At 41.2% G+C, this 13,244-nt stretch overlaps 1 protein-coding gene across 1 annotated transcript; it reads right to left on the bottom strand.

Annotated features, from left to right (window-relative positions):
* Positions 1-201: 201 nt before the first annotated feature.
* On the bottom strand, positions 202-1,052 carry LOC145821130 (uncharacterized). Its single transcript, XM_082917696.1, has 2 exons — positions 952-1,052; positions 202-743 (listed from the first exon to the last, which is right to left on the bottom strand). The coding sequence occupies exons 1-2, from the start codon at positions 1,033-1,035 to the stop codon at positions 297-299; spliced, it is 531 nt and encodes a 176-aa protein (XP_082773822.1). The 5' UTR covers positions 1,036-1,052; the 3' UTR covers positions 202-296.
* Positions 1,053-13,244: the final 12,192 nt, after the last annotated feature.

Genomic DNA, 13,244 nt, shown 5'->3' with positions numbered 1-13,244 from the left:
GTTATATCTTAGTAAGTTGAGTTGCTTAGTTTGTTGCGTCGGTTCACTACCTGACTTGGTGATTACACAATGCACATTCCCATTCAATTTCATTTTTATGCGAAATAAAATGATGCGATACGATGCTAAAAGTTTAAAAAACAAACACCTTTTCAAAAGCTGTTTCATTCCATCATGTTTTACAACGAACAAAGGTACAAGTTTTACAAAAAATAAAACTACCTAACAATGTGCAAAGTGCTACAAACTACTAGCAAAAAGATAAATAAAACAGGAAACAGGCTACATCTATGCTCTCAAGAGCAGTAATAAGAGGCCCTCTTCGTCCTCTTCTGCGGAACGGACTCTCCGCCACCATCACCATCGCTATCGTCATCCGAGTCGGAGCTGTCATCCTCTGGATCCCCCTTAGCCTCGTCTCCACTCCCGAAACCAAGGCCGGAGCCTCCCTCCTCAGCAGATGTCTCTGGCTGACGGTCGGTAGCCTCCTCCTCCTCCTCATCATCCTCCTCCTCCTCCTCTTCATCAGGCTCCGCCTCTGTAACGTGAGCCCTGCGTCTGCGGACAGGCCCTCCTCGAGCTCCTCGAAAAGGCCTAGATGGCCCAGCTCCTCGGAAAGGCCGGGATGGCCCAGCCCCCTGAAAAGGCCCGGATGACCCAACTCCGTGAAATGGCCCAGATGGCCCAGCTCCCCAAGGAGGCCCAGGTGGCCTGGCCTGCGGCTGACCGGACCATGAAGGCATCTGAAAATAAAGAGTTCAATTCAAATACATCAGTCCAAATATATACATCAGATGCAGATACAAGCAAAGACTACGTGAAGTGGGTGCATGTAAATACAGTGTACAAGTGGGGTGTGTGTCAGATGTGCTCTACACAAGTAGTCTATCGATGCAGTAGAAATCAGCATGTCATCAGAAGTATGATAAATGCCAGAAAACTGAAGGGTACCTGAATGCCCGCGATAGACAATTGTACCTCCCTCCGCAGGACCATGCCCTCGAGTGTGGCCACCAGTCCAACCACCTCCTCCATGTACCCTCGCGGTGGCTGCAAATATGAGCTCATAATCATCAGTGAATGAAAGAATGTCTAAACGTCTGAATGATGAATGAAAAACAGTGGGGCATACCAGCAGTGAGTCAGGATCAATGGCGTATCGATCACTGGGCATCGGAGGCTCTAGCGGGATCGGAGTCGGAGAGATAGCCCCATACTGCCACGCCATCAACTCAGTTGGCATATCTGGCCATCCAGGATGAGGATAAGTCGACGGAATCGGAGGAACCGGTCTACCCCCACCTCTAGATGTACCAGCCCCGCTGGTAGAAGGGGCGTCTGCAGCCCGAGCCCGGGCCTGGCCCGAGGATGACATACCGGCAGACCTCATCATCGGGGTGCGAGCTCCCGTCAATGGAGGCATCAAATATGTGTGACGGTAAGTGGCGTAGTCCCCCTCCTCAAGATATAGTAAAGCATCACTACCCAGCATGGCGCCGACTACCTCCGAGAAAGAGAGCCTGTCAGTAGTCCGCATACTGACTGGGGGTACTGCGGGAGGATCCTGAGAAAGATACCCCCATACCTGGCGCAGAAAGCGTTCCCCCAGAAACCATGCCCTGCCAACCGGCCCTTCGAGCAAGACCCTATACTGGGAGGTGCCCGATCCTCCGGTATACTGAAATCGGAGACCATCACCCAGGGGCGCCCAGGGCTGCCATGTGATCTGTGGATGATAAATGCATAAACCAATTAGAAATCGGGAATATACAGAGCAAATCAAAGATGAAAATGAAAGGAACTGAAAGTTCTGAAGTACCTCCGACTGTCGCACAGTGTCAAAATACTGTCGCAAGTAAAGGAGAGACTCTCGGCGTCTCGGCCGGTGCGGGCCCTCGAATACCAATGAATATAGGATCATGGGAGGCCCTGCCACCTCCAACTCTGGGCCTAATGTCAGGAAGTATACGTATACCCATAACTGAGAAAAGCAGTGCAGAATATAAATACAAAACGCTGAGGGCAAAATACAGGCTGCAAAGCGCGCCGTATGTGCAATGGACAAGTAATGAGGAGCAGAAATGTAAATCAAGGGGACAGAAAATACCTCCCAGGCTCTCCAGTAGCTGCCAAGTAAATCTCCCTGCCCGTGGGATGTCGCGCTCATATAGCAATAAAGGGTAGCCAGGCCGGCGCCACCCCAGTCATATCTACTGACCTGTGATAGGTCAACCAGAGCACTCAGCAGATATAACCCGACTGTGTTCCCTCTATCGGCGAACAGGGTAGTCCCGAAGAGGAACATAAGGAAACCACGGGCGTACTGCTCCGTCTCCTCAGGAGTCTCGGGCACCATCTCCGCCCGCCGAAAGTGGGAAGAGAACCAAGTGTATCGAACTCTCCCAGAAACCCTGTCAACAGGCGGACGAGCCCCCAATAGATACATCCAAGTGGCCTCCCACTCGCCCATGTCCTCATCATAAGGGATGGACCAACCTCCTGTGTCCAGGCCGGTCAGCACAGCAAAGTCCAGAGGCGTCATGGTCATGTCTCCAGTGGCAGAGAAATGAAAGGAGTTGGTGGTGTCCCACCATCTCTCTACCAAGGCTGCCATCAATGCCCTCCTAGCAGGACAACGTGATAATCCAGCGCAGAAGGTCCCGAATCCTGCCAAGTCCACTAAATCCCGGACGGCCTCCGGAAGCTCAACGTACCAGTTCCTCGCAGCGGTGGAGCCATATCCCCGTACACCGCGAGAACCAACCTGCGTTCAGAATGAATACATGTCTCAGTATAAAAATGAATGAGCTGTGTGCCAATAAAATGAATGGGTTGTGTGTCAATGAAATGAATGGGCTGTGTGCCAATGGAATGCGTGGGCTGCGTGTTCAGAAAATTTGAAGTTTGGGCTGCGTGTTCAACTTTCAATCAGTGTGGGCTGCGTGTTCACTATTTTAATCTGGGCTGTGTGTTCAGAAAATTTGAAGTTTGGGCTGCGTGTTCAACTTTCAATCAGTGTGGGCTGCGTGTTCACTATTCTAATCTGGGCTGCGTGTTCAGAAAATTTGAAGTTTGGGCTGCGTGTTCAACTTTCAATCAGTGTGGGCTGCGTGTTCACTATTCTAATCTGGGCTGCGTGTTCAGAAAATTTGAAGTTTGGGCTGCGTGTTCACTATTCTAATCTGGGCTGCGTGTTTAGAAAATTTGAAGTTTGGGCTGCGTGTTCAACTTTCAATCAGTGTGGGCTGCGTGTTCACTATTCTAATCTGGGCTGCGTGTTCAGAAAATTTGAAGTTTGGGCTGCGTGTTCAACTTTCAATCAGTGTGGGCTGCGTGTTCACTATTTTAATCTGGGCTGTGTGTTCAGAAAATTTGAAGTTTGGGCTGCGTGTTCAACTTTCAATCAGTGTGGGCTGCGTGTTCACTATTCTAATCTGGGCTGCGTGTTCAGAAAATTTGAAGTTTGGGCTGCGTGTTCCCCACATACCCACCTAGCTCTCTGCAAATTTTGAGGAAGATTGGAGTTCCCGGGACCTGAAAAAGTTCAAGAAAAGTGCACTTTCTGTCGCGAAATGATCCGCCGGGACTTCAGCTTCAAGTTCTGACATATGTCTCATCATCATTCATCGAAATCGAAGTGTATCCTTTTTGAATGTGTTGTAGCCATTCCGGGAAGCGGATCGGAGGCCGTGATCGAGTTGCCTTCGCCGAAACACGCGTTTCCATTGCTCGTTGTTTCGTAACAAACGGGCACGTTGACTTATGCTCGCTTTGCACTATCATGCACATAATTCGCATTTTCATGAGCATACTTGCATTGTTATGCACATTTCTTAATATTGCCATACCTCTGTGTTTGAGCATGCGTTGTCACGCATGTTCCACTCTTGCATTGCGATGCATTCACTCACCGGCACTGCGTGTGTCAAACTTTCAAAATCACATTAAATATATGTTGGTAGCATATTGTACTTGTTGAAATTTCTCTCTTTTGCAGGCACGATATTGTATGTACGGTTCATTTGAGGCTGGTGCGACCAGAAGAATCGCGCAGGTATCGTATCTTCTCCGTGTGAGACGTGGCGGGGATTGAATAATCCTCCGCATTCTTAATTGCATGAAATGTAGTTGTTACTTTGCATTCTTGCTTAAAACTGTTGCATCTATTTGCGAATACTTGCTTCATTACAGCTTGCTGCATTCGCATGATCATGAGTGATGTTCGGCTTCGCGTAGCGTATAAGTCCAACTTTCAAAACCGGCTTCGCGTAGCGTATAAGTCCAATCTTCAAAATCTTCTTGCATTGTTTTGCATCTTGCCCCTCCTGCCTGCGGGCATGCCTGCGGGCACGTCTCTGTTTACTTTGTACATTTGTCTAAGTCTTCGGCCTTGTCAAAAATGGGTCGTCTCTGGGCTTTGACATTCACTCCCGTCACTTATGACTTCCGAGTTCTGTCAAAGAGGGGCAACTGTAGACACCCCATTTTTGACCGACCTTAAGACTCAGACGTCGCCAGTTGAGCACTTGGTGATATTGCATGTTGTGCTTGTTCAGAAGTCTCAGAGTCGCGGCTGCGAGCCCTGCCTCCGGACTTCTGAACCCTCTTCTGTGCCTTGCCTCGATTTGCGAACCAGACTCAGTTTTCTTGGTTTCTTTTCCTGAGGGAAGGGAGAGGTCCCGTAGACCATCTCTCAATGTCCGTAGGCTACATTTCGTGGCCGTAGGCCATTTTGCCCATTTCGGAGTCCGGTTTCCGATTTTTCGGAATCGTTGGCCGTGTGACTCGGTTCGGGACCGCCTAACCATCTTCGTTTGCCCCGGTTTTTGGCATACCTCCTATTTACTCCCTTTTGAGGGATACTGGGGTCTGAGAAACCCACTTCGTGGCCGAATGCCACTTTCGATGCTTAACAGCCCATTTTCGGGACCCCGAACTGCGCGTTTTGGCCCCCGAACATTCGTTTTGCAACGGTTTTCGTTCATTTTTGGCAGGTACCTCTGTTTTATCACCGGGAAGGTCACTGAAGGGTGGGAGGCCAGTAATTGTTGCAGCAACCAGTTATATATCCTCCGACGCCCGTTTTTCACACTTCCGGGCTAATGTTGAACACCTTGGGGCCACTTTCTTGAACTTTGAACCACATATCTGTGATGTACACACTTGGGAGGATCCTAAAAGTTGGTGGCCGGCCAGTAATGTTGCCTGACCCTTTTGAACCCCTCTTTCCGGGCTAATGTTGAACAACCTGGGCCCACTTTCTTGAACTTTGAACCACATATCTGTGATGTACACACATGGGAGGACCTTAAAAAGTGGTGGCCGGCCACTATTTCAACTTGACCGTTTTGACCCCTAGCCGGCCGGCTAGGTGGGGTGGCCGGCCGGCCACCTGGAGCTCCAAAAAGGGGCCGGCCATGTTCCTCTCAACATCCACTTTACAGCTGTATAGCTGTTTCCCCCAGAAAATATCCCAATCCGGGGGATATTTTGTGGGGGAAAACTTGCCTAATTTTCCCCCACCTTTGCCCCTCCTTTACTCCCTCTTTTTTGTCCTTATAACCAGCAGGTGATATCACATTTAGGGGTTAGAAAAAATTGCTTCAAGCCTTGATACACTCATCTCACTCCATCTCTCTCATTTTCCTTGAAAATTCCTAAGCTACACCTCATTTTCTTCATCACCACCAAGCTCTACCACCACCACTCCATTCCAGCAGCAAGGGGAGGAATTCCAGCAGCTAAGAGGCAACAAATTTGGTCCAAGAAGCAACAAAAGTATTGATCTTCAAGGGTGAGTCCATTTTCCCTCTTTTCTAGTTCATTTTTGCACCATTCCTCTAGCCATCATGCTTACTGTTTTGAGCTCCGACCAAAACTGAAAAGGTCATTTTTTTGAGCTCATTTTCATGTCTCATTAAGGGCTCAACCCTGTTTGAGCCCTCCATCTTGCACTTGCTTCAATACCCTCTTTGTATGTCAATATTTTGCATGCTTTTTCTAACCTACGTGTGATCTATTTTGGAGTTTCTCCTGAACTGTAAGTAGGCTTATTTTGAGCCCCTCTTCAACATTGAAGAAGGGCTCATCTTTGTTTGGAACCTCCATGTACCACTTGTCTTTATATCAATCTTTGGTCCCCTATTCTTGTATGACTTGGCAGCCTATCTTGGTTCCATTTTTGGTCATTTTACAGAGCTAGAAAAGTTCTTATTTTGGCCCATTCTTCATGTTTCATTAAGGGCCTTTCATGGTTTGAGGCATATTTTATACACTTCATGTTATATCTCTCTTTTAATCCCCATTTTTGCATGTTTTGGCAGCCTATCATGCTTCGGTTTTTGGCCTTTTTACAGTACTAAAAATAGTCTTATTTTGGCCCATTCTTCATATTTCATTAAGGGTCTTTGGCTGTTTGATGAATATTTTGTATACTTTGTGTTATAGCCACTTTTGAGCCTCATTTTGCATTGCATTTCTAGCATGTTTGTATACTGTTTTGGGGTTTTTACAGTTCTGTAAATAGTCATATTTTTGGTCCCTATTCAATGTTGTAGAAGGGAATTTTTCAGTTTGGGCTTTGCATATACCACTTGCCTCTTTGGCCACCTTTTGGCCCTTTTTCTTGCATAAGAGCTTAGCCATATCCATGTTTGTTTTTAGGGTTTTTACAGTTCTGTAAAGTGGCTTATTTTTGGCCCCTCTTCAATGTTGTTGAAGGGCCCTAACCTATTTGGAGTTAGCAGCTATGAGTTGCTTCATAATCTCATGTTTAGGGCCATTTTTGCATGCCATTGTTGCCCTATCTTTGCTTGCTGTTTGGCCATGTTTTAAACTGGAAAAATGCTTATCTTGGGATTGCCTTGCTTCTGTATTTTCATTGCATGTCCATATTGCGCATGTTTGGTATAGCTATAGGCCATTTCGGGTGCCAAAATTCATATTTCGGGAGAGATTCCATGCATCGGGTGTGTTTTCGCCTCATTTCGGGGCTGTTTTCCCCCACATTTCATTGCTGAAAATCCATTAACATGTTTGCATATCATTTTCCATGCATTTGCATTGCATATACCAGTGCCTCGGTTTGCGTGCCCGTGCGCACGCATTTCGAGGCACTTCATTTTCATCCATCGGCCTCTTATGTGAGTGCGGCTGAGGCTCTCTCATGTTAGTATAAGTCCATGTTGCATTCTATATGCCATTTCCATGCCATTGCATTGCGTATGCCAGTGCCTCGGTTTGCGTGCCCGTGTGCACGCATTTCGAGGCACTTCATTTTCATCTATCGGCCTCTTATGTGAGTGTGGCTGAGGCTCTCTCATGTTAGTGTAAGCCCATATCACATTTCATATCATTTGCATTGTGTATGTCATTTCCTCGGTTTGCGTGCCCGTGTGCACGCATTTCGAGGCATCTCATTTTCACAGCATAGTGCATACTAGGTTGTATCTTAGATCGCATTCATGCCATTGCCTCAGTTTGCGTGCCCGTGTGCACGCATCTCGAGGCATCTCATTTTCACAGCATAGTGCATACTAGGTTGTATCTTAGATCGCATTCATGCATTTCCTCGGTTTGCGTGCCCGTGTGCACGCATTCCGAGGCATGTCATTCCATAACATTGTGTATGTTAGAATTGTATCTTAGTTGCATTCATGCATGTCATGCATATTGCATCGTATTCGGGATAGGAGTTAGCCCGGGCACGGGAAACGAGGTGCGTTTCGTACTCCGAGTGACGGAACGTGTCTCAATTCCCAGTCACCGACACTCCGAATTATCCATGATGGAGTTAGGTTTTAGCTGTGTTTTCATGTGCATTCATCCTCTATTGAATTGTGCATTTCGACTCCTCGGCCATCATGCCTCGGTATGCGTGATTGGTGGCACGAGGATCGAGGCATGCATATATCTGTGAAAATACATTGCTATGCCCCTTTCCTGCTCTCTGTTGCAGCAAAATGAAGAATCAACAACTTTTCGGAGCTCGGCACGCTTTCCAAGAATAACTGCTAAACAGAGGCTAATTGGGGCATCCCAGTGGATTTCCGCGCAAGGCAGCCCAGACATACATCATTCATCAGAAGCAAGGCAGTCCCTGGCTTGCATGCCAGTTTTACAGTTTTCTTAGTTAATTTGTTAATTAATTAGGAATTTGTATATTATTCGGACTGTAATATTTGGACTGTAATATTCTTTTATTCGGGACTGTATTATTTATTCGGACCCTCTGCGCGAGGGCACAACTGTAATAAGTGTGCGTGAGTGTGATGTATGTCTTCCAACCCCACGTCTTTCTTCCCTTTTATTTACCCACTTATGATGGTTAGATTAGGGCATATTTTAATTAGCATACAGTATGACAGCATGTTTGCATCATTCATCTGTTTTGCATGCACCGGGCTCGACGCATCATACTAACTGCATTGTATTTCAATTTCAAAGTTGAATACGTGTGAGCTGTAGCATTCCATATGCCATGTTTAGAGTAGCCAAGCCTGCTATAGTTGCATTTTTGCATGTGTTGCATTAGGCATTTCTGTATACTTAGGATTCATGCATGATTTCTAATGAGTTTCTGTTTTGGCTTGGAGTACTTGGTGAGTTTTATGCTTTAGCATCCTTGCATGCGTGTGAGTGACTGCTATGAATAGCATGCTTACCATGAGGCTAATTGCTTATATGATATAACTGCCTGAATGCCTGTGGGTGAAGGTTGGGTTGTTTGGATTGGGACAATTCATCAAATATTTGTTTTAAGCCCACTAGATAGTGGCAAAACCATCTTTTCTAAGCCCACCCGAGGGTGGCAAAATCTGCATTTTAAGCCTACTTGCGAGTAGCAAACCATCTTTCAAAAACAAACATGAAATGTTTTGTTCCAATTCAGGCGACCCAGTCTATACTTGTATGCTGTGCGCATCACATAGTAACCTAGGTTAATAACCGGAATAAGAACACACAATGTTTTCAAAAATAGATATCATGGTTAGTAGAGGCCGATCTTTGATCGGGCGAGCGGGGGTGCTCACGAAGTGACCTTCCCCAATCGTACCCAAGTTCCCGAGCCGAGGCAACTTTGGTGATGACGGACACGTGGCCTTTGGCACCGAGTCAGGGTTTCCTAAATTTCCCATTAAAAAATATTTAGGTGGCGACTCTGTATCTGGCAAAGCAGTCCATGTTTGGCACTTCTTTCAAAAAAATCTGTTTTTCTCAAAACGATTTGCCGGATTTGGACTCTTTGGTTCAGACTTAGAACCGTGACACGAATTGAGTCCGAGCTGTAGCGAGGTCCCCCGCGGGCTTGTTACACAAAGTCTGTTGAATGCACTTTCAAACAAATTCACATGCATACAGATGATCTCGGCATCTTTCAAAACCAAGCTAAGTCAAAACAAGACACTGTTTCTCATCTCGGGAAAACATGCTGGGCGACTACCAGGTCTAGGCCGAGGTCCCACACCTCATTGCCGAGGTGTTGCCTCGATGGCTACATTCAAGGAAATGAGGTCGGAAAAATCTGGGTTTCCCTCTCTTGAAGAACATGAACATGAGGAAGATGAATGCAAGATCAAAATTTGCTATTACAAAATCTGAGATTTCATGCTATGAATTCAAATACATGGACCTGGGTACCCATATTCAAGGATCTTGCGAGAACATACACAAAACATGAATCTTAAGGCAAACTTTCGGATCAAACAAGACTTTTTCTTCAAAAACACATGAACACTATCTTCTCTTTCTAAAACCAACTTTAAACCTATGCATAATCATGCAGAACAAGTTCGATCGTGCAATGCAGCTGGATGATCAATAAGAGCGACAAGAGTGAATCAAGAATCTAACCTCAATACACGAATCTAACGGTTTGATCTCCAGAAATCAAGCTCGAAAGTCTACTCTCTCACTCTAAGACTTATTCTTCTTCCTAGAGCCTCTCTCTCTACAAGGCAAAGATGTAATACAAAAATGTATATTTTCTGGGTCTGTCGGCTGACTTAACACTCAGATGGGACACATGGCACTACCGGGTTGGTTCTCCTCAAAAAGGTGGCTGAGTGAAAAGACAAGACTATGACAAAGTGTGTTCGACAAGCAAGATGGCATGGGCACTCTGGCGGGTAATGATCTCGGCTAAGAACAAGACATCGGCAAGTAGGGGAACAATGATCTCGGCTAGGAAGGACAATACTTGACTAAGTTGTGCCACACCTTGGCCTAGATGTGCCACACCTTGGTCTAGGTCACACCACTCCAGGACAAAATCACTTAGGTGCAAAGGTGACATCTCGGCCCAGATAGTACACATCTCGGCCTTGGTGATGAACACCTCGGCCTAGATAATGACATCTCGGCCAATATGTCAGGGCGAAGGTGGAGGTCAAACAAAGTAGTTCCAAGGAAGTTCTAGGCTAAAGATGACCTCGGCTAAACTCACACCAAGCAGGGTACAAAACATGCAAGAAACTCTTAAGCAAATCAAATCAAGGTTTGCAAAAATGCAACATATCAAGACAAGATCATGTAATATATGCAAGCATGACTAGAGTAGAGTGAGGGTCGTTACAAATTTTTTGAGGATTTTGCGTGTAATTTATTGAGAATTTTACTGAGTAATTTAATGCGAATTTACTGAGTAATTTACTAAGAATCTACCGATAATTTACTGAGTAATTTATTGAGAATTTACTGCGAATTGACTAAGAAATTTGCTGATAAATTGTTAAGTTCTTCACTAGGTAATTTAGTTGGAAATTACTAAGTAATTTATTGAGAATTTACTGAGTAAATTACTAAGAATTTATTGATAATTTACTTAGACTTTATGGATTAATTTATTGAGAATTTACTAAGTAATTTACTTAGAATTTATTGAATAATTTACAAGAAATTCACTAATTAATGTTCGAATAATTTACTGAGAATTAACAAAGTAATTCACGAATTTTTTTTTTTGATAATTTTATGAGTAATTTACCATAAATTTATACAGAATTTATTGAAAATTTTCTGAGTAATATATTTACAATTTATTAAATAATTTACTGATAATTTACAAAGTAATTTGTAGAGAATTTATTGAAAACTCAACGAGTAATTTATTAAGAATTTACTACGAATTTATGGAGTAATTTGCTGAATAATTTACTAAGAAATTACTTTGAATTTACCAAGAATTTATATAAAATTTTCTGAGAATTTATTGAGTAATTTACTCATAATTTACTGATTAATTCACAAAAAAAAATTCTTGTAATTTTTTGTGAATTTACTCAGAATTTTCTGATAAATTACTAAGAACATGCTGAATAATTTATAGAGAATTTTATGTGTAATTTACTGAGAAATTTCCTGAGTAATTTAGTGAGAATTAACTGAGAAATTTCCTGAGTAATTTACAGAGAATTTACCAATAATTTACTGAGTAATTTACAGAGACTTTATCGAGTAATTTATTGAAAAATTACTGAATAATTCACTCATTAATTTACTTGTAATTTACTGAAAATTTAATGAGTAATTTATTGAGAATTTACTCAGTAATTTATTTAAAATTTATTAAATAATTTACTAAGAATTTACAGATAATTTACTGCGTTATTTTCTTGGAATTTACAGAGTAATTGTCTAATAATTTACTGAGTAATTTACTAAGTAATTGACTCAGAATTTTTGAGAACTTATCGATAATTAACTGAGTAATTTACAGAGAATTTATTGAGAATTTACCGAGTAATATACTGAGAATTTACTTTGTAATTTACAGATAAATTTAGTGAGTAATTCACCGAATAATTTACTATGAATTTACTTAGTAATTTATTTAGAATTTACTCAGTAAATTACTAAGAGTTTATTAAGAATTTACTGAGAATTTGTTGACTAATTTTCTAGGAACTTACCAATCATTTATGAAGCAATTTACAGAGTAATTTATTGAGAATTTACTGTGAATTTAATGAGTAATTTACTCGTAATTTATTGAGAATTTTCTTAGAATTTATTGAAAATTTTCAGTGTAATTTACTTTGAATTTATTGAGTAATTCACTGATAATTAACTGAGTAATTTATAGAGAATTTATTGAAAATTTAACGGATAATTTATTGAGAATTTACAGAGTAATTTGCTGAGTAATTTTTTTAAAAAATTCTGTGAATTTACTGAGTAATTTACCAAGAATTTATACAAAATTTTCTGAGAATTTACTCATAATTTACTGAGTAATTCACAAAAAAATTACTAATGATTTTCTAATAATTTACTAAGAATTTACTGAATAATTTTCTGAGAATTTTGCGTGTAATTTATTGAGAATTTTACTGAGTAATTTAATGCGAATTTACTGAGTAATTTACTAAGAATCTACCGATAATTTACTAAGTAATTTATTGAGAATTTATTGCGAATTGACTTAGAAATTAACTGATAAATTTTGAAGTTCTTCACTGGGTAATTTAGTTGGAAATTATTAAGTAATTTATTGAGAATTTACTGAGTAAATTACTAAGAATTTATTGATAATTTACTTAGACTTTATGGATTAATTTATTGAGAATTTACTAAGTAATTTACTTAGAATTTATTGAATAATTTACAGGAAATTCAAAAAATTATGTTCGAATAATTTACTCAGAATTAACAAACTAATTCACGAATTTTTTTTTGATAATTTTATGAGTAATTTACCAAGAATTTATTCAAAATTTATTAAAAATTTTCTGAGTAATTTATTTACAATTTATTAAATAATTTGCTGATAATTTACAAAGTAATTTATAGAGAATTTATTGAAAACTCAACGAGTAATTTATTGAGAATTTACTACGAATTTATGGAGTAATTTGCTGAATAATTTACTAAGAAATTACTTTGAATTTATCAAGAATTTAAATAAAATTTTCTGAGAATTTATTGAGTAATTTACTCATAATTTATTGATTAATTCACAAAAAAAAATTCTTGTAATTTTTTGTGAATTTACTCAGAATTTTCTGATAAATTACTAAGAATTTGTTGAATAATTTATAGAGAATTTTACGTGTAATTTACTGAGAAATTTTCTGAGTAATTTACTGAGAAATTTCCTAAGTAATTTAGTGAGAATTTACTGAGAAATTTCCTGAGTAATTTACAGAGAATTTACCAATAATTTACTGAGTAATTTACAGAGAATTTATCGAGTAATTTACTAAAAAATTACTGAATAATTCACTCATTAATTTACTTGTAATTTT

Source organism: Camellia sinensis, chromosome 3 (assembly GCF_055761805.1).
Source record: "Camellia sinensis isolate YWXY chromosome 3, ASM5576180v1, whole genome shotgun sequence".
NCBI lineage: Eukaryota > Viridiplantae > Streptophyta > Magnoliopsida > Ericales > Theaceae > Camellia > Camellia sinensis.
The sequence above is the reverse complement of the archived record's forward strand: the minus strand, read 5'-3'. Positions and strand labels throughout refer to the sequence as shown.